This window comes from Mauremys reevesii, linkage group 9 (genome assembly GCF_016161935.1).
Source record: "Mauremys reevesii isolate NIE-2019 linkage group 9, ASM1616193v1, whole genome shotgun sequence".
Lineage (NCBI taxonomy): Eukaryota > Metazoa > Chordata > Testudines > Geoemydidae > Mauremys > Mauremys reevesii.
Window position 1 is genome coordinate 6,375,351 of NC_052631.1, and position 15,306 is coordinate 6,390,656.

General features: G+C 41.4%; 1 protein-coding gene across 7 annotated transcripts in view; it reads left to right on the top strand.

Annotated features, from left to right (window-relative positions):
- DIS3L2 (DIS3 like 3'-5' exoribonuclease 2) overlaps positions 1–15,306 on the top strand; it is a 267,821-nt gene that overhangs the window by 2,531 nt on the left and 249,984 nt on the right. For 3 of the 7 annotated variants that reach the window (XM_039488731.1, XM_039488730.1, XM_039488732.1), the window contains one exon: positions 264–1,479. The exons of the other annotated variants lie outside the window; for them this stretch is intronic. In XM_039488731.1, the coding sequence (XP_039344665.1) occupies positions 786–1,479 (694 nt within the window). In that variant the 5' untranslated portion in view covers positions 264–785. The remainder of the gene's footprint in view (positions 1–263; positions 1,480–15,306) is intronic. 7 annotated transcript variants of the gene reach the window in all.

Below are 15,306 nucleotides of genomic sequence, written 5' to 3' on the forward strand. Positions count from 1 at the left end.
AATGCCTTCTAGAGAAATTAGTCATGGTGAAAACAACAAGCTTATCTACCTTGTACACCAAAAATTGATGAGCTTTTGCAAGATGTTCAGTTCTACTAGTGAGTTCACTATATGCCTACTGTACTGAAAGTAATTTATATATGGAAAGATAAACTGGAGTGGACAGTCTTAGAATCTGAAGCAAAGCCCTCTTGTAGTGTGGCTTCAAAGACCTACCTGTTGTCAGTCACAGTAGAAAATAAGAAACTATTTTTTGCTTACAGGAAACAAAGTGACAAGAGATATGTCCTTGTTGTTGAAACATCTAAACAATTCAGTAAGGATGCAGTTATTTTTGGAGAGACTGACACGGACATGATCAAATTTTACTTCTGATACATCTAATACGTCCATCGGTTGCAGTCCTAATTTGCCAAGATTTGTCAAGGGCAAGGAAGAGAGGATTAAAGGAATCATTCAGAATTGGAATGTAATCATTTGGCCCAAGTCTCTATTTTGGATGGATTATAGCCAGATATGGTCTGCAGACCATAGTTTGATCACTCCTGGATTACTGATAGTAATTTTAATATAGTGTAGCTTCTGATATGGTAATACTACAGTAAAATCTGAACTATTCATCACCTTGGAATTTTTTAAAGATCAATAAATCCTCGTTCAATAAACTTTTTCACGTCTTTGCTAATGTAATCAATTATTTGATCCTTTGTTTTGAGACAATAACACCACCTTCCCTCCCCCGTGTTTGTTTATAACACATTAAAGTCTGGGCATATGACTGGAATATGGATCAGCTGGAATATGTGAAAGGTGCTTCTGCCCAAGTTACCAAAGATGGATTAAGCAAGCCTGTTCTGCCCCAGAAGAATGCTTATGCCAGGCTTGTACAAAAGCACCACAGCGGTAGATTCCGATCTTATTTAAATCATATTGCCCAGAAGATACAGCTAGAAGAGAGCAGCCTCAATGACTCCAGTTTGGATGTAGAACCCTCTGTGAAGAGAGGCATGATGAGAGATGCTCTGGCAAGAAATGGCTTGAATGCACATAGCTATTCACCAATCAAAACATCTCAGCTGGAACAGCCTGCACTTGTAGGCTTTGAGAAACTGAATGAAGATAAAAGCCAAGTCTTTGCTAACAGACGGCCTCATGAAAGAGATCCCAGCATTGGTCGAGAAGGGAACCTTGAAGTAGAGGAAGATTTTTATGTAAAACAGCATGGACCTGCAACTGACTTGTTAAAAGTGAGTGATGCCTTGGGTGGCAGAGTAACCCAAGGCACTTCTCTGCAGAAATCTTCTGGGTCTGAAGAAAAGGATGAAGAGGAGGTGTGGAAGCACAAACATAAGAAAAGGAACAAGTGTCCTGCCAACCGGGACAGAGCAGATAAATACTTGACTGATGAGCAGTTTAGTATGGATTTGCCTGCAGCAAATGCCAGGAAAACCAGTCACTTGTCTTCTGGTCAGATTCAAGGTGAGCTGTTCACTGGTTTAAGCTGCTAACAAGCTGTGTGAATGGTGCATTGATTAATGTAAAATTTTTGGGGCATTGAAAATGACATATTTGTTAATGTCACATGAGTTACAATTAATGAGCATGTGTTGCTCCCCTGGAAGTTATTTGTAGTTTTGACATTGACGACAAAGGGAGAAGGATTGTGCCCAGCAGTAGTACAGTGGATGCATCTCTTAAACTATTGCATATTGAAAATAGCGCAGGAAAAAATCTGCCTCTGTATTAGGTTTAAAAAAAAATCTCTTGACCCCTAGCTCAATGTCAGGCATTTTTGATTTAACTTCTTGGTGTAGATGCGTTGGATTTTTTTCTAGTGCATAGTATTTATGGTGAAACATTTGGATAGCCTCTGCTAAGGGGCAGTCTGCTGCAGGTGATGATAAATGTCACAACATTAAGTTTACTGTAATAAACAGTGAAGAGGTATCAACTTTACAGTCCGGTAAGTGGGAGTAATGCTTATCACAGCTCACAGAGTAAGACTCTTATAAATATTTAACATTTGCCAAACTACGCCCCCATCACTGAACCAGGGTAAATAATATCTGTTTGCACTGATTCCCATAGTTGAGAGGCTAGGCCCACAGAGCCGGTGCCTGGGATGGTTATCTTTCATGAGTTTTGCGAAGATGATTCATATGATTGTGCAAACTGTGCTTAACAGGTCTAGTTCTCTAACAAATACTTACAATTAAGTGTACCATTGGTTGTATGAAATATTTTGGCATGAGTTACAGAAAACACTTTTGTATTTATTGCATCAGTCTATTCTAACAGGTTTCAGAGTAGCAGCCGTGTTAGTCTGTATCCGCAAAAAGAACAGGAGTACTTGTGGCACCTTAGAGACTAACAAATTTAATTGAGCATAAGCTTTCGTGGGCTACAGCCCACTTCTTCAGATGCATAGAATGGAACATATAGTAAGGAGATATATATACATACAGAACATGAAAAGATGGAAGTAGCCATACCAACTCTAAGAGGCTAATTAAGATGAGCTATTATCAGCAGGAGAAAAAAAACTTTTGAAGTGATAATCAAGATGGCCCATTTTAGACAGTTGACATCTTAATTAATTAGCCTCTTACAGTTGGTATGGCTACTTCCACTTTTTCATGTTCTCTGTATGTATATACACCTCTACCCCGATATAACGCGACCCGATATAACACGAATTCGGATATAATGCAGTAAAGCAGTGCTCCTGGGGGGTGGGGCTGTGCGCTCCGGTGGATCAAAGCAAGTTCGATATAACGCAGTTTCACCTATAATGTGGTAAGATTTTTTGGCTCCCGAGGACAGCATTATATTGGGGTAGAGGTGTGTGTGTGTGTGTGTGTGTGTGTATATATATATATATATATATATATATATATATATATACATATCTTCTTACTATATGTTCCATTCTATGCATCCGATGAAGTGGGCTGTAGCCCATGAAAGCTTATGCGCAATTAAATTTGTTAGTCTTTAAGGTGCCACAAGTACTTCTATTCTAGCAGCGTAATTTTCTGTTGTATTCTACTTTTCAGTGAACTGGCAGCTTTTGAAAAAGCTCGGATATTTACTTCAGGAGCTTCGTGGTGTTAGTTGTATAGAGCATGTCACACTAGCAGAGGTAGCAGTTCTGCCATGCTCAAAAATACCTAATAATTCCTCAGTATGAGATGTTCTCTATGGAGGGGTTCCCAGACGCACTGCTTTTTGGCTTCAAAACTAAGATTTAAAAAACAACTTACTATAAAAATTTGTACCCTAGTCACAACCATTCTTGCTCTCTTGTAAAGCAAACAGGCCATTAAGGGACCTCTGTCTTTGAACCCCAGTGAAATGGGAAGAGTTCCTTGAATACATTTGCCTCTGTCCCACATAGGCTGACCAGATAGCAAGTGTGAAAAATTGGGATGGGAGTGAGGGGTAAAAGGAGCCTATATAAGAGAGAGCCCCAAATATCAGGACTGTCCCTATAAAATCGGGACATCTGGTCACCCTAGACCCACACATCGTAGTGTTTATACCGTTACCTGACTTCTACTTCACTCTGGCCCGAGGCCCATGCTAAAAAGACACAACCTCTTTCTAGAACAGGTCTCTCCCACCTAGCTAATGTGATAAACTCAGGGCAGACAGCTACAAGGGAGGGGTAGAAACCAGTCTCAGAGGGTTAAAAGGCCCCTCCTCCCTATCAACTGGGGGGTAACTACGGGTCAATCAGGTTCAGCTGAGAAGGGGTTACCAAGGTATCAATTAGAATCAGCTGAGAGGGAGCTACCTGAAGTTAATTAGGATCAGCTGATCCCAACTAAGGGCTGCCTGAGACCTTTTAAAACCCTCCCCTGGGAGGAAGGATGGGGGAGAGAAGAGAGAGAAGGTAAATATATAAATGTTATAGTAAAAACATAACATTAGGGATCTATTATCGACCACCTGACCAGGACAGTAATAGTGATGATGAAATGCTAAGGGAAATTAGAGAGGCTATCAAAATTAGGAACACAATAATAGTGGGGGATTTCAATTATCCCCATATTGACTGGGAACATTTCACTTCAGGACGAAATGCAGAGATAAAATTTCTCGATACCTTAAATGACTGCTTCATGGAGCAGCTGGTACGGGAACCCACAAGGGGAGAGGCAACTCTAGATTTAATCCTGAGTGGAGCGCAGGAGCTGGTCCAAGAGGTAACTATAGCAGGACCGCTTGGAAATAGTGACCATAATACAATAGCATTCAACATCCCTGTGGTGGGAAGAACACAACTGCCCAACACTGTGGCATTTAATTTCCAAAGGGGGAACTATACAAAAATGAGGGGGTTAGTTAGACAAAAGTTAAAAGGTACAGTGACTAAAGTGAAATCCCTGCAAGTTGCGTGGGCCCTTTTTAAAGACACCATAATAGAGGCCCAACTTCAATGTATACCCCAAATTAAGAAAAACAGTAAAAGAACTAAAAAAGAGCCACCATGGCTTAACAACCATGTAAAAGAAGCAGTGAGAGATAAAAAGACTTCCTTTAAAAAGTGGAAGTCAAATCCTAGTGAGGCAAATAGAAAGGAGCACAAACACTGCCAACTTAAGTGCAAGAGTGTAATAAGAAAAGCCAAAGAGGAGTTTGAAGAACGGCTAGCCAAAAACTCCAAAGGTAATAACAAAATGTTTTTTAAGTACATCAGAAGCAGGAAGCCTGCTAAACAACCAGTGGGGCCCCTTGATGATCAAAATACAAAAGGAGCGCTCAAAGACAATAAAGTCATTGCGGAGAAACTAAATGGATTCTTTGCTTCAGTCTTCACGGCTGAGGATGTTAGGGAGATTCCCAAACCTGAGCTGGCTTTTGTAGGTGACAAATCTGAGGAACTGTCACAGATTGAAGTGTCACTAGAGGAGGTTTTGGAATTAATTGATAAACTCAACATTAACAAGTCACCGGGACCAGATGGCATTCACCCAAGAGTTCTGAAAGAACTCAAATGTGAAGTTGCGGAACTATTAACTAAGGTTTGTAACCTGTCCTTTAAATCGGCTTTGGTACCCAATGACTGGAAGTTAGCTAATGTAACACCAATATTTAAAAAGGGCTCTAGGGGTGATCCCGGCAATTACAGACCGGTAAGTCTAACATCGTTACCGGGCAAATTAGTTGAAACAATAGTAAAGAATAAAATTGTCAGACACATAGAAAAACATAAACTGTTGAGCAATAGTCAACATGGTTTATGTAAAGGGAAATCGTGTCTTACTAATCTATTAGAATTCTTTGAAGGGGTCAACAAACATGTGGACAAGGGGGATCCGGTGGACATAGTGTACTTGGATTTCCAGAAAGCCTTTGACAAGGTCCCTCACCAAAGGCTCTTACGTAAATTAAGCTGTCATGGGATAAAAGGGAAGGTCCTTTCATGGATTGAGAACTGGTTAAAGGACAGGGAACAAAGGGTAGGAATTAATGGTAAATTCTCAGAATGGAGGGGGGTAACTAGTGGTGTTCCCCAAGGGTCAGTCCTCGGACCAATCCTATTCAATTTATTCATAAATGATCTGGAGAAAGGGGTAAACAGTGAGGTGGCCAAGTTTGCAGATGATACTAAACTTCTCAAGATAGTTAAGACCAAAGCAGATTGTGAAGAACTTCAAAAAGATCTCACAAAACTAAGTGATTGGGCAACAAAATGGCAAATGAAATTTAATGTGGATAAATGTAAAGTAATGCACATTGGAAAAAATAACCCCAACTATACATACAACATGATGGGGGCTAATTTAGCTACAACGAGTCAGGAAAACATCTTGGCGTCATCGTGGATAGTTCTCTGAAGATGTCCACGCAGTGTGCAGAGGCGGTCAAAAAAGCAAACAGGATGTTAGGAATCATTAAAAAGGGGATAGAGAATAAGACTGAGAATATATTATTGCCCTTATATAAATCCATGGTACACCCACATCTCGAATACTGTGTACAGATGTGGTCTCCTCACCTCAAAAAAGATATTCTAGCACTAGAAAAGGTTCAGAAAAGGGCAACTAAAATGATTAGGGGTTTAGAGAGGGTCCCATACGAGGAAAGATTAAAGAGGCTAGGACTCTTCAGCTTGAAAAAGAGAAGACTAAGGGGGGACATGATAGAGGTATATAAAATCATGAGTGATGTTGAGAAAGTGGATAAGGAAAAGTTATTTACTTATTCCCATAATACAAGAACTAGGGATCACCAAATGAAATTAATAGGCAGCAGGTTTAAAACAAATAAAAGGAAGTTCTTCACGCAGCACACAGTCAACTTGTGGAACTCCTTACCTGAGGAGGTTGTGAAGGCTAGGACTATAACAATGTTTAAAAGGGGACTGGATAAATTCATGATGGCTAAGTCCATAAATGGCTATTAGCCAGAATGGGTAAGAATGGTGTCCCTAGCCTCTGTTCGTCAGAGGATGGAGATGGATGGCAGGAGAGAGATCACTTGATCATTGCCTGTTAGATTCACTCCCTCTGGGGCACCTGGCATTGGCCACTATCAGTAGACAGATACTGGGCTAGATGGACCTTTGGTCTGACCCGGTACGGCCTTTCTTATGTTCTTATGAGCCCTGCTGCCAGGAGGTTAGGAGCAGCAAGACAGCGAGCCTCACCAGGAGGAGAGGCAGTATTCTCTCCCACAAGGGAGAAATATACTCTAAAAAGAACTGGTGGAGATACGGGGAGCAGACTTCCCCTGTGTCCCAAGGGGGACCAGATTACCCAAGCCTGTCTCACCAGGGCTAAAAGCAGCGGAGTCTGGGGAGACTGAGAAGGTGCCTTGCCACACTAAGTTTAAGCTGATTGGAGAGCTACGTCAGATACCTTCCTGTATAAGCAAAGTTTCAACAGGCATCTGCCCCCAGTATTCCCCGTCACACCCAAAGACAGACCTAGCCTCCTCGAGGCTCTGTTAGAGCAACAGGATTGTGTCTTGGGCTGAGATAAGCAAAAGTTTTCCAGTTTGTCACTGAGTCATGGTGCAACATGCTTTGTTGAGATCTTATACAGGAATCTGCCCCATAATGTATAACAATAACAAATGGCTCTCATAGGTTTTACTGTTTTCCTCTTTGCAAAGGGGCACTGTCACAACAAAAATGGAAACAAAAGGGAAGTTTTTAAAATAATATCTTGGGGCTTGTCTACATGGTGTAGTCCATTGCACTGGAGGGGTGTACATTCTAATGCAGACTAGCATACTGTGCACTAACTGGCCTGTGGGGATCCTGCTGGTATGCACTAGTGCGTGTTCATGTCCTCCTGTGTCAAACAGTACTACAATAATGTGCACCAACAGGGTCCATGCGGGCCGGTTAGAGTGCCACAGGCTAAACCTGACATCCTTCTAGCGTGGACTAACCTACTAGGTAGATAAGCCCTTAAACTTTGTTCTTTCCATGTCAATAAATTTACTTTTCAAGTTATGTAGATTATTTGTCACAGATTACTGCACTTGCATAATGAAACTACATTGGTCTGGGAATCCTCAGTTTCCTTTTGTTAAGTATCAGAGGGGTAGCTGTGTTAGTCTGTATCCACAGAAACAACGAGGAGTCCAGTGGCACCTTAAAGACTAACAGATTTATCTGGGTATAAGCTTTCATGGGTAAAACCCCACTTCTTCAGATGCATGAAGTGAAAATTACAGGTGCAGGCATAAATATACCGACACATGAAGAGAAGGGAGTTACCTCACAAGTGGAGAACCAGTGTTGACAGGCCCAATTCAATCAGGGTGGATGTGGTCCACTCCCAATAATTGATGAGGAAGTGTCAATACCAAGAGAGGGAAAATTGCTTTTGTAGTGAGCCAGCCACTTTTCCTTTTGTTGTTTTTTATGAACGAGTGTATCTGGGATTTTGAGGCGGCAGGAGAATATAATCTCACCCCAAACCCCTTTCCCTCCAACCAAACCCTGTTTTACATGAAGACTAAAGAAATCTATAGATATTTGCTGTAAGTCTTGTTAAGTCTTTAGGTGGTTTAAAAGAAACTACTCACTGGAGCATCAAGGGGTTTAAGTACTTGACGATTTCCCTTTAGTTTTTTATTCATGGTAGTTGCAAGAAACAGATTTATTGCAAGTATAGCCATTAACACTGCGTAGGCCAAAATTTTCAGCATTGGGTAATTAGTTAGTCTTTTAAATCCATGTTTAGGCATCTAAGCAGAAGAGGTATGATATTCAAAAATGGTGAGCACCTGCAGCTCCTGCAGACTTCAGTAGGAGCTGGGCAGTTGTGCGAAACCACTGAAAATCAGTTCTTTATTTAGGAGCCTAAATATAAGCACCCAGGTTAGAAAATTTAGGCCATAACGTTAATAGATGTCTCACATAATATGTGACTTCCCCAACTGGAAGGGATAATTGTTGAGCAAATAACTTCCCAATGATTGTGATGTAATCTTGAGGAAGGCTGATGTCACATTTGAGGACTTCAATAACTCAGACATAGGTTAGGGGTTTGTTACAGGGGTGGTGAGTGAGATTCTGTGGCCTGCATTGTGCAGGACAGGGCCGGCTCTACATATTCGGCCGCCCCAAGCAGTCATGCGCGGGAGACGCCCCGGAGCCCAGGGAGCAGCGGACCTCCTGCTGGCTTGACTGGTGAGGGTCCGCTAGTCGCGCGGCTCGGCTGGACCTCCCGCAGCTGCGGACAGTTGGCTGGTCCGGCGACTCCGGTTGAGCTGCCGCAGTCATGCCTGCGGGAGGTCCAGCCGAGCCGCACGACCAGCGAACCGTCCGCAGTCATGCCTGCGGCAGGTCCGGTCATCCCGGGGCTCCGGTGGACCTCCCGCAGGCATGACTGCGGCAGGTCCGCCAGCCCAATCTGCCGCCCCTGACGACAACTGCCGCCCCACGCGCGTGCTTGTCGCGCTGGGGTCTGGAGCCGGCCCTGGTGCAGGAGGTCAGACTAGATGATCATAATGGTCCCTTCTGACCTTTGGTGCCTAGGTGACTCCAGGCATGGCAGTGCACCAAGCAATCCTGAGTGACACAGAAATGGATTTTTGCAAAAAGATATACATCATGGGAAACCACCTTTCCAGTGCTGCAGCGGCTGTGTATTTTAACACTCTTGTTTAAGCAAAATGAAGATTATGCAACATGCAGACTTTTCTGTTTACCAGAATTCACAGCTACCAGATCATGGTATCGGATTAACTTTCCCTCACTTCAAAGGTCATCTTTTCCTAACGTTCTTGATGGTGGGCCTATCAGTTTGGGAGGCCAGGTGTCTGGTTTGATCACTGTTTAAATCTGGGCTTCTGAAACTGGGTCTATGGAGCTACTTCTATAATTATGATGAAGCATATGGTAAAGCAGTGATGTTGCTTCACAAATATTAATTCAGTTCAGGATGCTTTAGTTTTTCCAGAGGTGCTTACACAAACTGATTTTAAAATTAAGTGTCATTCTCCAACTTACGTGGCTGCTTCATATCCTCTTTTGTTAGTCATTTGTTCAGCACAAACTCAGCCAGGATCAAATTTGCAGCTGACCCTAAAATTGAAGGAGCTGTAAACATGCGGGAGGCCAGATGAAACTTCAGCATGAACTGGAGACTGCAGGCAATGAAGGGGATTCACTGCTAGCAGATAGAAAGCCTTTTAGCTAGAGAAAAGAAAAAAGCTAAGATACAAAATGGATAAAGGTTATTAAACAGTCTCACCACTGAACTAAAGCTGAGTTTATCTGTATCTTGTCTCACATATTATCTGTGTTACCTTTTCAATTAACCTCGCATTGCAGATGTCTCTGTAAAGGTGTGGGATTGTCTGCAAGAGATTCTATGTGCCACGTTATGGAAGCTGCTTGAGCTCAGCTAGTTTAAATCCAGTAAGTGGCTTTATTCTTCATGATGCTGTCTTCACAGCTCTGCACTGTGAGATCTCATGCCTGGGATGGAACCCATTTCAAAGCAGGGAGGTGTTAGGAAAGTGTGAACATACCACTCTCTTCCAACATTTTAGAGACCTCCCTTCTTCTGCTGAACTCAGGTCTCTTGCTTCAGCTCCAGGGGGAGGGATAGCTTAGTGGTTTGAGCATTGGCCTGCTAAACCCAGGGTTGTGAGTTCAGTCCTTGAGGAGGCCACTTAGGGATCTGGGGCAAAAATTGGTCCTGCTATTGAAGGCAGGGGGCTGGACTCAATGACCTTTCAAGGTCCCTTCCAGTTCTAGGAGATAGGTATATCTCCAATTATTACCTTTAACTGTGCAAAGAGGCTTATGCAGTGTTGCTGCAGCTGTGTTGGATATTAGAGAGACAAGGTGGATGGGGTAATATCTTTTATTGGATCAGCTTGTATTGGTGAGAGACAAGCTTTCTCGGCCCAGACCTGACGAAGAGCTCTGTGTAAGCTCGAAAGCTCGTCTCTGTCACCAGCGAAAGTTGGTCCAATAAAAGATATTACCTCACACACCCTGTCTCTCTTATATCCTGGGATGAACATGGCTGTGACAACACTGCATACAGCTTTTTTATTGCCATCCTTAGCAGTAGACAACATAATGAGTGATATGGAAAAGGTGACTTCGGAATTCCTATTTATTCTCCCACAATTCAAGTTCAAAGTGACATGTAATGAAATACTTGATTGAAGGAAGCAGTGTTTTATGTGATTCAGAGTTAGCATGTGGAACTCATGGTCACAAGACATCAAGGTTTAGACCTTAGCAGGCTTCAGAACTGGCTATGGATAATGAGACCATCCACAGTTTCAGTCGAAAGGATTAGAAGAAATAATCCAAAACCTTGGGAAGGAAGGAAGTAAACCATCATGTTTCATGTCATAAACTAATATTTAAATGAGCGATTAGGAGAATATGGGATATGGGCAGGACACTTGGTTCTTTTACCTTCCTCCAGCATGGATAAAAAATCGATTTTTTTAAAATGAAAAATCAGTTTTTTATTTTAAATTGGATTTTTTTTTAGAATGTAAGAACATAAGAATGGCCATATTGGGTCAGACCAATGGTCCGGCTGGCCCAGTGTCCTGTCTTCTCATAGTGGCCAATGCCAGATGCTTCAAAAGGAATGACTGGAACAGGGCAGTCATCAAATGATTCATTCCCTGGCGTCCACTCCCAGCTTTTCACAGTCAAAGGCTTAGGACACCCACAGCATGGGTTTGCATCCCTGATCATTTTGGCTAATAGCCGTTGATGGTCCCATCCTCCATGAATTTATCTATTTTTTGAACCCAGTTATAGTTTTGGCCTTCACAACATGCTCTGCCAAGAAGTTCTACAGGTTGATTATGCGTTGTGTGAAGACGTACTTCCTTGGGTTTGTTTTAAACTCACCACCTATTCATTTAATTGTGTGACCCCTGATTCTTGTGTTATGTAAAGGAATAAATAAAACTTTCTCCACATCAAGTATCAGAGGGGTAGCCGTGTTAGTCTGGATCTGTAAAAGCAGCAGAGTCCTGTGTCACCTTATAGACTAACGGACGTATTGGAGCATGAGCTTTCGTGGGTGAATACCCACTTCGTCGGATGCATGCACTTTCTCCACACCATTCATGTTTTTATAGTTCTCCATCATATCTCCCCCTCAGTCATCTCTTTTCCAAGTTGAATAGTCCTGGTCTTTTTAATCTCTCCTCATACGGAAGCTGTTCCATACCCTTAATCATTTTTGTTGCCCTTCTCTGTACCTTTCCCATTTCTCATATATCTGTTTTGAAATGAGATGATCAGAGCTGCACGCAGTATTCAAGGTGTGGGCATACTGTAGGTGTATATAGAGGCATTTTAACATTTACTGTCGTCTTATCTATTCCTTTCATAATGGTTCCTAACATTCTGTTAGCTTGTTTGACTACTGCTGCACGTTGAATGGATATTTTCAGAGAACTATCTACAGTGACTCCAAGATCTCTTCCTTGAGTGGCAACATCTAATAGCCCATGAATTTGTATGTATAGTTGTGTATTACTTTGCATTTATCAACAATGAATTTCATCTGCCATTTTGTTGCCCAGTCACCTAGTTTTGTGATATTGCTTTGTAACTCTTTGCAGTCAACTTTGGACTTAACTATCTTGAGTAATTTTGTATCATCTGCAAACTTTGCCACCTCATTATTTACCCATTTGTCCAGATCATTTATGAATATGTTGAGCAGCATTGCTCCCAATACAGATCCCTGGGGAACCCCTGTTGTTTACCTCTCTCCATTCTGAAAACTTTATTCCTACCCTTTTCCTCCTGTCTTTTAACCAGTTACTGATCCGTGAGAGGACCTTCCCTCTTATCCCATGACTGCTTAGTTTGTGTAAGAATCTTTGGGGAAAGACCTTGTCAGAAGCTTTCTGAAAGTCCAAGTACACTGTATCCACTGGATCACTCTTATCCACATGTTTGTTGATCCCCTCAAAGAATTATAATAGACTTTTGAGACATAATTTTCCTTTACTATATATCTGATAATTCTGTTCTTTACTATGGTTTCAGCCAATTTGCCTGGTACTGAAGTTAGGATTGCCAGGATTGCCTCTGGGGCCTTTAAAAAAAAATTGGCATCACATTTGCTATCCTCCAGTCATCTGATACAGAAGCTGATTTAAATGATGGGTTACATATAGGGTGACCAGATGTCCCTATTTTATAGGGACAGTCCCAATTTTTAGGTCTTTTTCTTATATAAGCTCCTATTACCCGTCACCCCCTGTCCCGATTTTTCACATTTGTTGTCTGGTCACCCTAGTTACGTACCACAGTTAGTAGTTCTGCAATTTCATACCTAAGTTCCTTCAGAACTTTTGGGTGAATACCATCTGGTCCTGGTGATTAATGTATCAGTTTGTTCCAAAACCTCCTCTATTGATATCAGTCAGAGGCGTAATCTAAAAAGAATGGCTCACGTGTGGGATTCCCCCTCACATCGTCTTCAGTGAAGACCAATGCAAAGAATTAATTTAGCTTCTCCACAATGGCCTTGTCTTCCTTGAGTGCTCCTTTAGCACCTCAATTGTCCAGTGGCCCCACTGATTGGCAGACTTCCTGCTTCTGGAGTACGTAAAAAACATTTTGTGCTGTTAGTTTTTGTGTCTTTTGCTAGTTGCTCTTCATACTCTTTTTTGATTTGCCTAATTATAGTTTTACCCTAGACTTGACAGAGATTATACTCCTTTCTATTTTAATGTAAATTATATACAGATTTATTTTTTTTAAAAGTAAACCTATCTAAAATGGTCAACCTATGTTAAGCCATAAATTTACTATCTGTTAAAATATCTAAATTAAATACAAAATATAATACTAAGCAGTACATGTTTGCTGCCACATTTTAAAGAAACTTCCACCTGTTTAGTGGTTTGTCACTGGCAAAGCACCTGGACCCAGAGTTTGTTGAGTTGATACCCAAGTTTTTGTCAGCAGTAGCCTCTTCTGTAGGTGCAGAGAGAATATTTTCTTCATTTCAGTTTATTCAACTAGTCTAGTTCTGTGACTAGTTTGTTTAGAGTTAAGAAACGCAACTGGGCATTGAAAAAAGCAGGAAACTTGTATTCGTCGTCTAATCTATATATTAAAAACTAAGTGTGGGAGGATGAGATCTACCAGTTCTAAAGTCCTGAAAGACATGGTGAACAGAAACAATACTTTGGGTTTACTAACTTCAAATAATATATTCTTTGTGTAATCAATCAGTTTTAAACACAAACCATGTTTTGATAAAAAAAAAATCTTACATAACCAAGCACATTTGAAGTAGTTTTATTTAACAGAAAAAAAATAAATTATGTTTTTGTGCATTTTAAAATGAATTTTAATTCCTGTCCAAATAGAGCTTGACACAAATCACAAGTAAAAAATTAATCATCATCATCTGACGCTGCACAGTGCCTTTACAGATCTACACTCTACCTCCCTCTTCCATGCTAGCCTGGAAGTTTAAAAGATGCCTCGAGTGAGAGAGAGATTGAAGGATGGTTGGAGGCTGGTATGCCCTTGGTGCTAGAAGGCTGAAACACAGTGGATTGCACATTTTCTCTAACAGCTAATGATTTAAAATGGATTCCATTGTTGCAGGGTTGGGAACAGAATCTCACAGCATGGTTCTGTAAAGGCATTGTCGTGAATGAGAACAAAACTTACTTTGGCAAGTAACCTCCTGGAGCTTGTCTTCACTGAAAAATCCGATTGCGTTTAAACATGAGTGTGAGGAGTTGAGCTAATTGGGACAATGCTGACCATGGTGTTGAATTCCTGAATCTTGGGTAACCATAATGGACAAGTATGGACACTGACAAGCCGTAGTCTGTGTCATGTCAGCTGACTTGACACCTCAATCCTGAAGATTTTCTAGTCCAGACAAACCATTTGTGTGAGTTCCCCAGCAGATCTGTTGTCTGTCTGTGTCCTTTGACATTTATTTGCCCAGCCTGTGAAATTTACTGGTATTGTTTAACACCTTTATTTTCAGGAGACAGTAGATCTAGATGAAGGTGCTATTTCAATAGAAGCTTTTGGATGATGTCTCTGTGCTTTCCAGATGGAACACAGTTGTGGGGCTATTTATTGTGGAGTTAGAAGGTGCAGGATGGGTGGTAGGCTTGGAACACCTCAGGCAGACAGCTTTCCTGGATGAGTAATGGAGGCAGACAGTCAAGTAATGCACATCCTGGTGAGGTGGGAAATTTCAGGTTTTTGCCTCTATTTCCATATACTATCATAGCTTTCATATTGCTTGTGTCCCTCACAAGGGAGTGCTGCTAAAGAAAGAGCCACAAATTCATATGAACTCTGCTTTTCTGTCAGGGTGAACTTCTTTAAGATAACTTTAAAAAGCCTAGTAATTCTTCTGTGGCAGATTTCAGCACTTCAGAAATGCTGTTATCTCCCTGTTATCTACGTGGCAACAGTAAATATGAGCATGTAACCTAGTGGAGGCTGCAGTCTTTTCAGTAGAATGGAGAATGCCAGTTGCTGTGGAAATCTTGTAAGTGCAAATAATCTTCTTCTCTAGATCCAATTTATTATTCTACAGATGACGTTAATCTCTGTAATAAGATATGGGAAAGGGGGGAAAGTGGATTTACGTTATAGCCCTGTCTGAGGCACAGATGAGAAAAAGGAAGCTCCTTTCTAATGGTTTAGAAATGAAACATAAATTTCTATGCTGCTTTTGATAGGAGAATGTTGCATTCCTGAGGCTTGTGCAATCATAATGTTTTTGGCTCACATCCGCTGTAGTATCAGTGTTAATATCTAGGACATGCTCTTTTGGGGAGATTAGATCCTGCTCT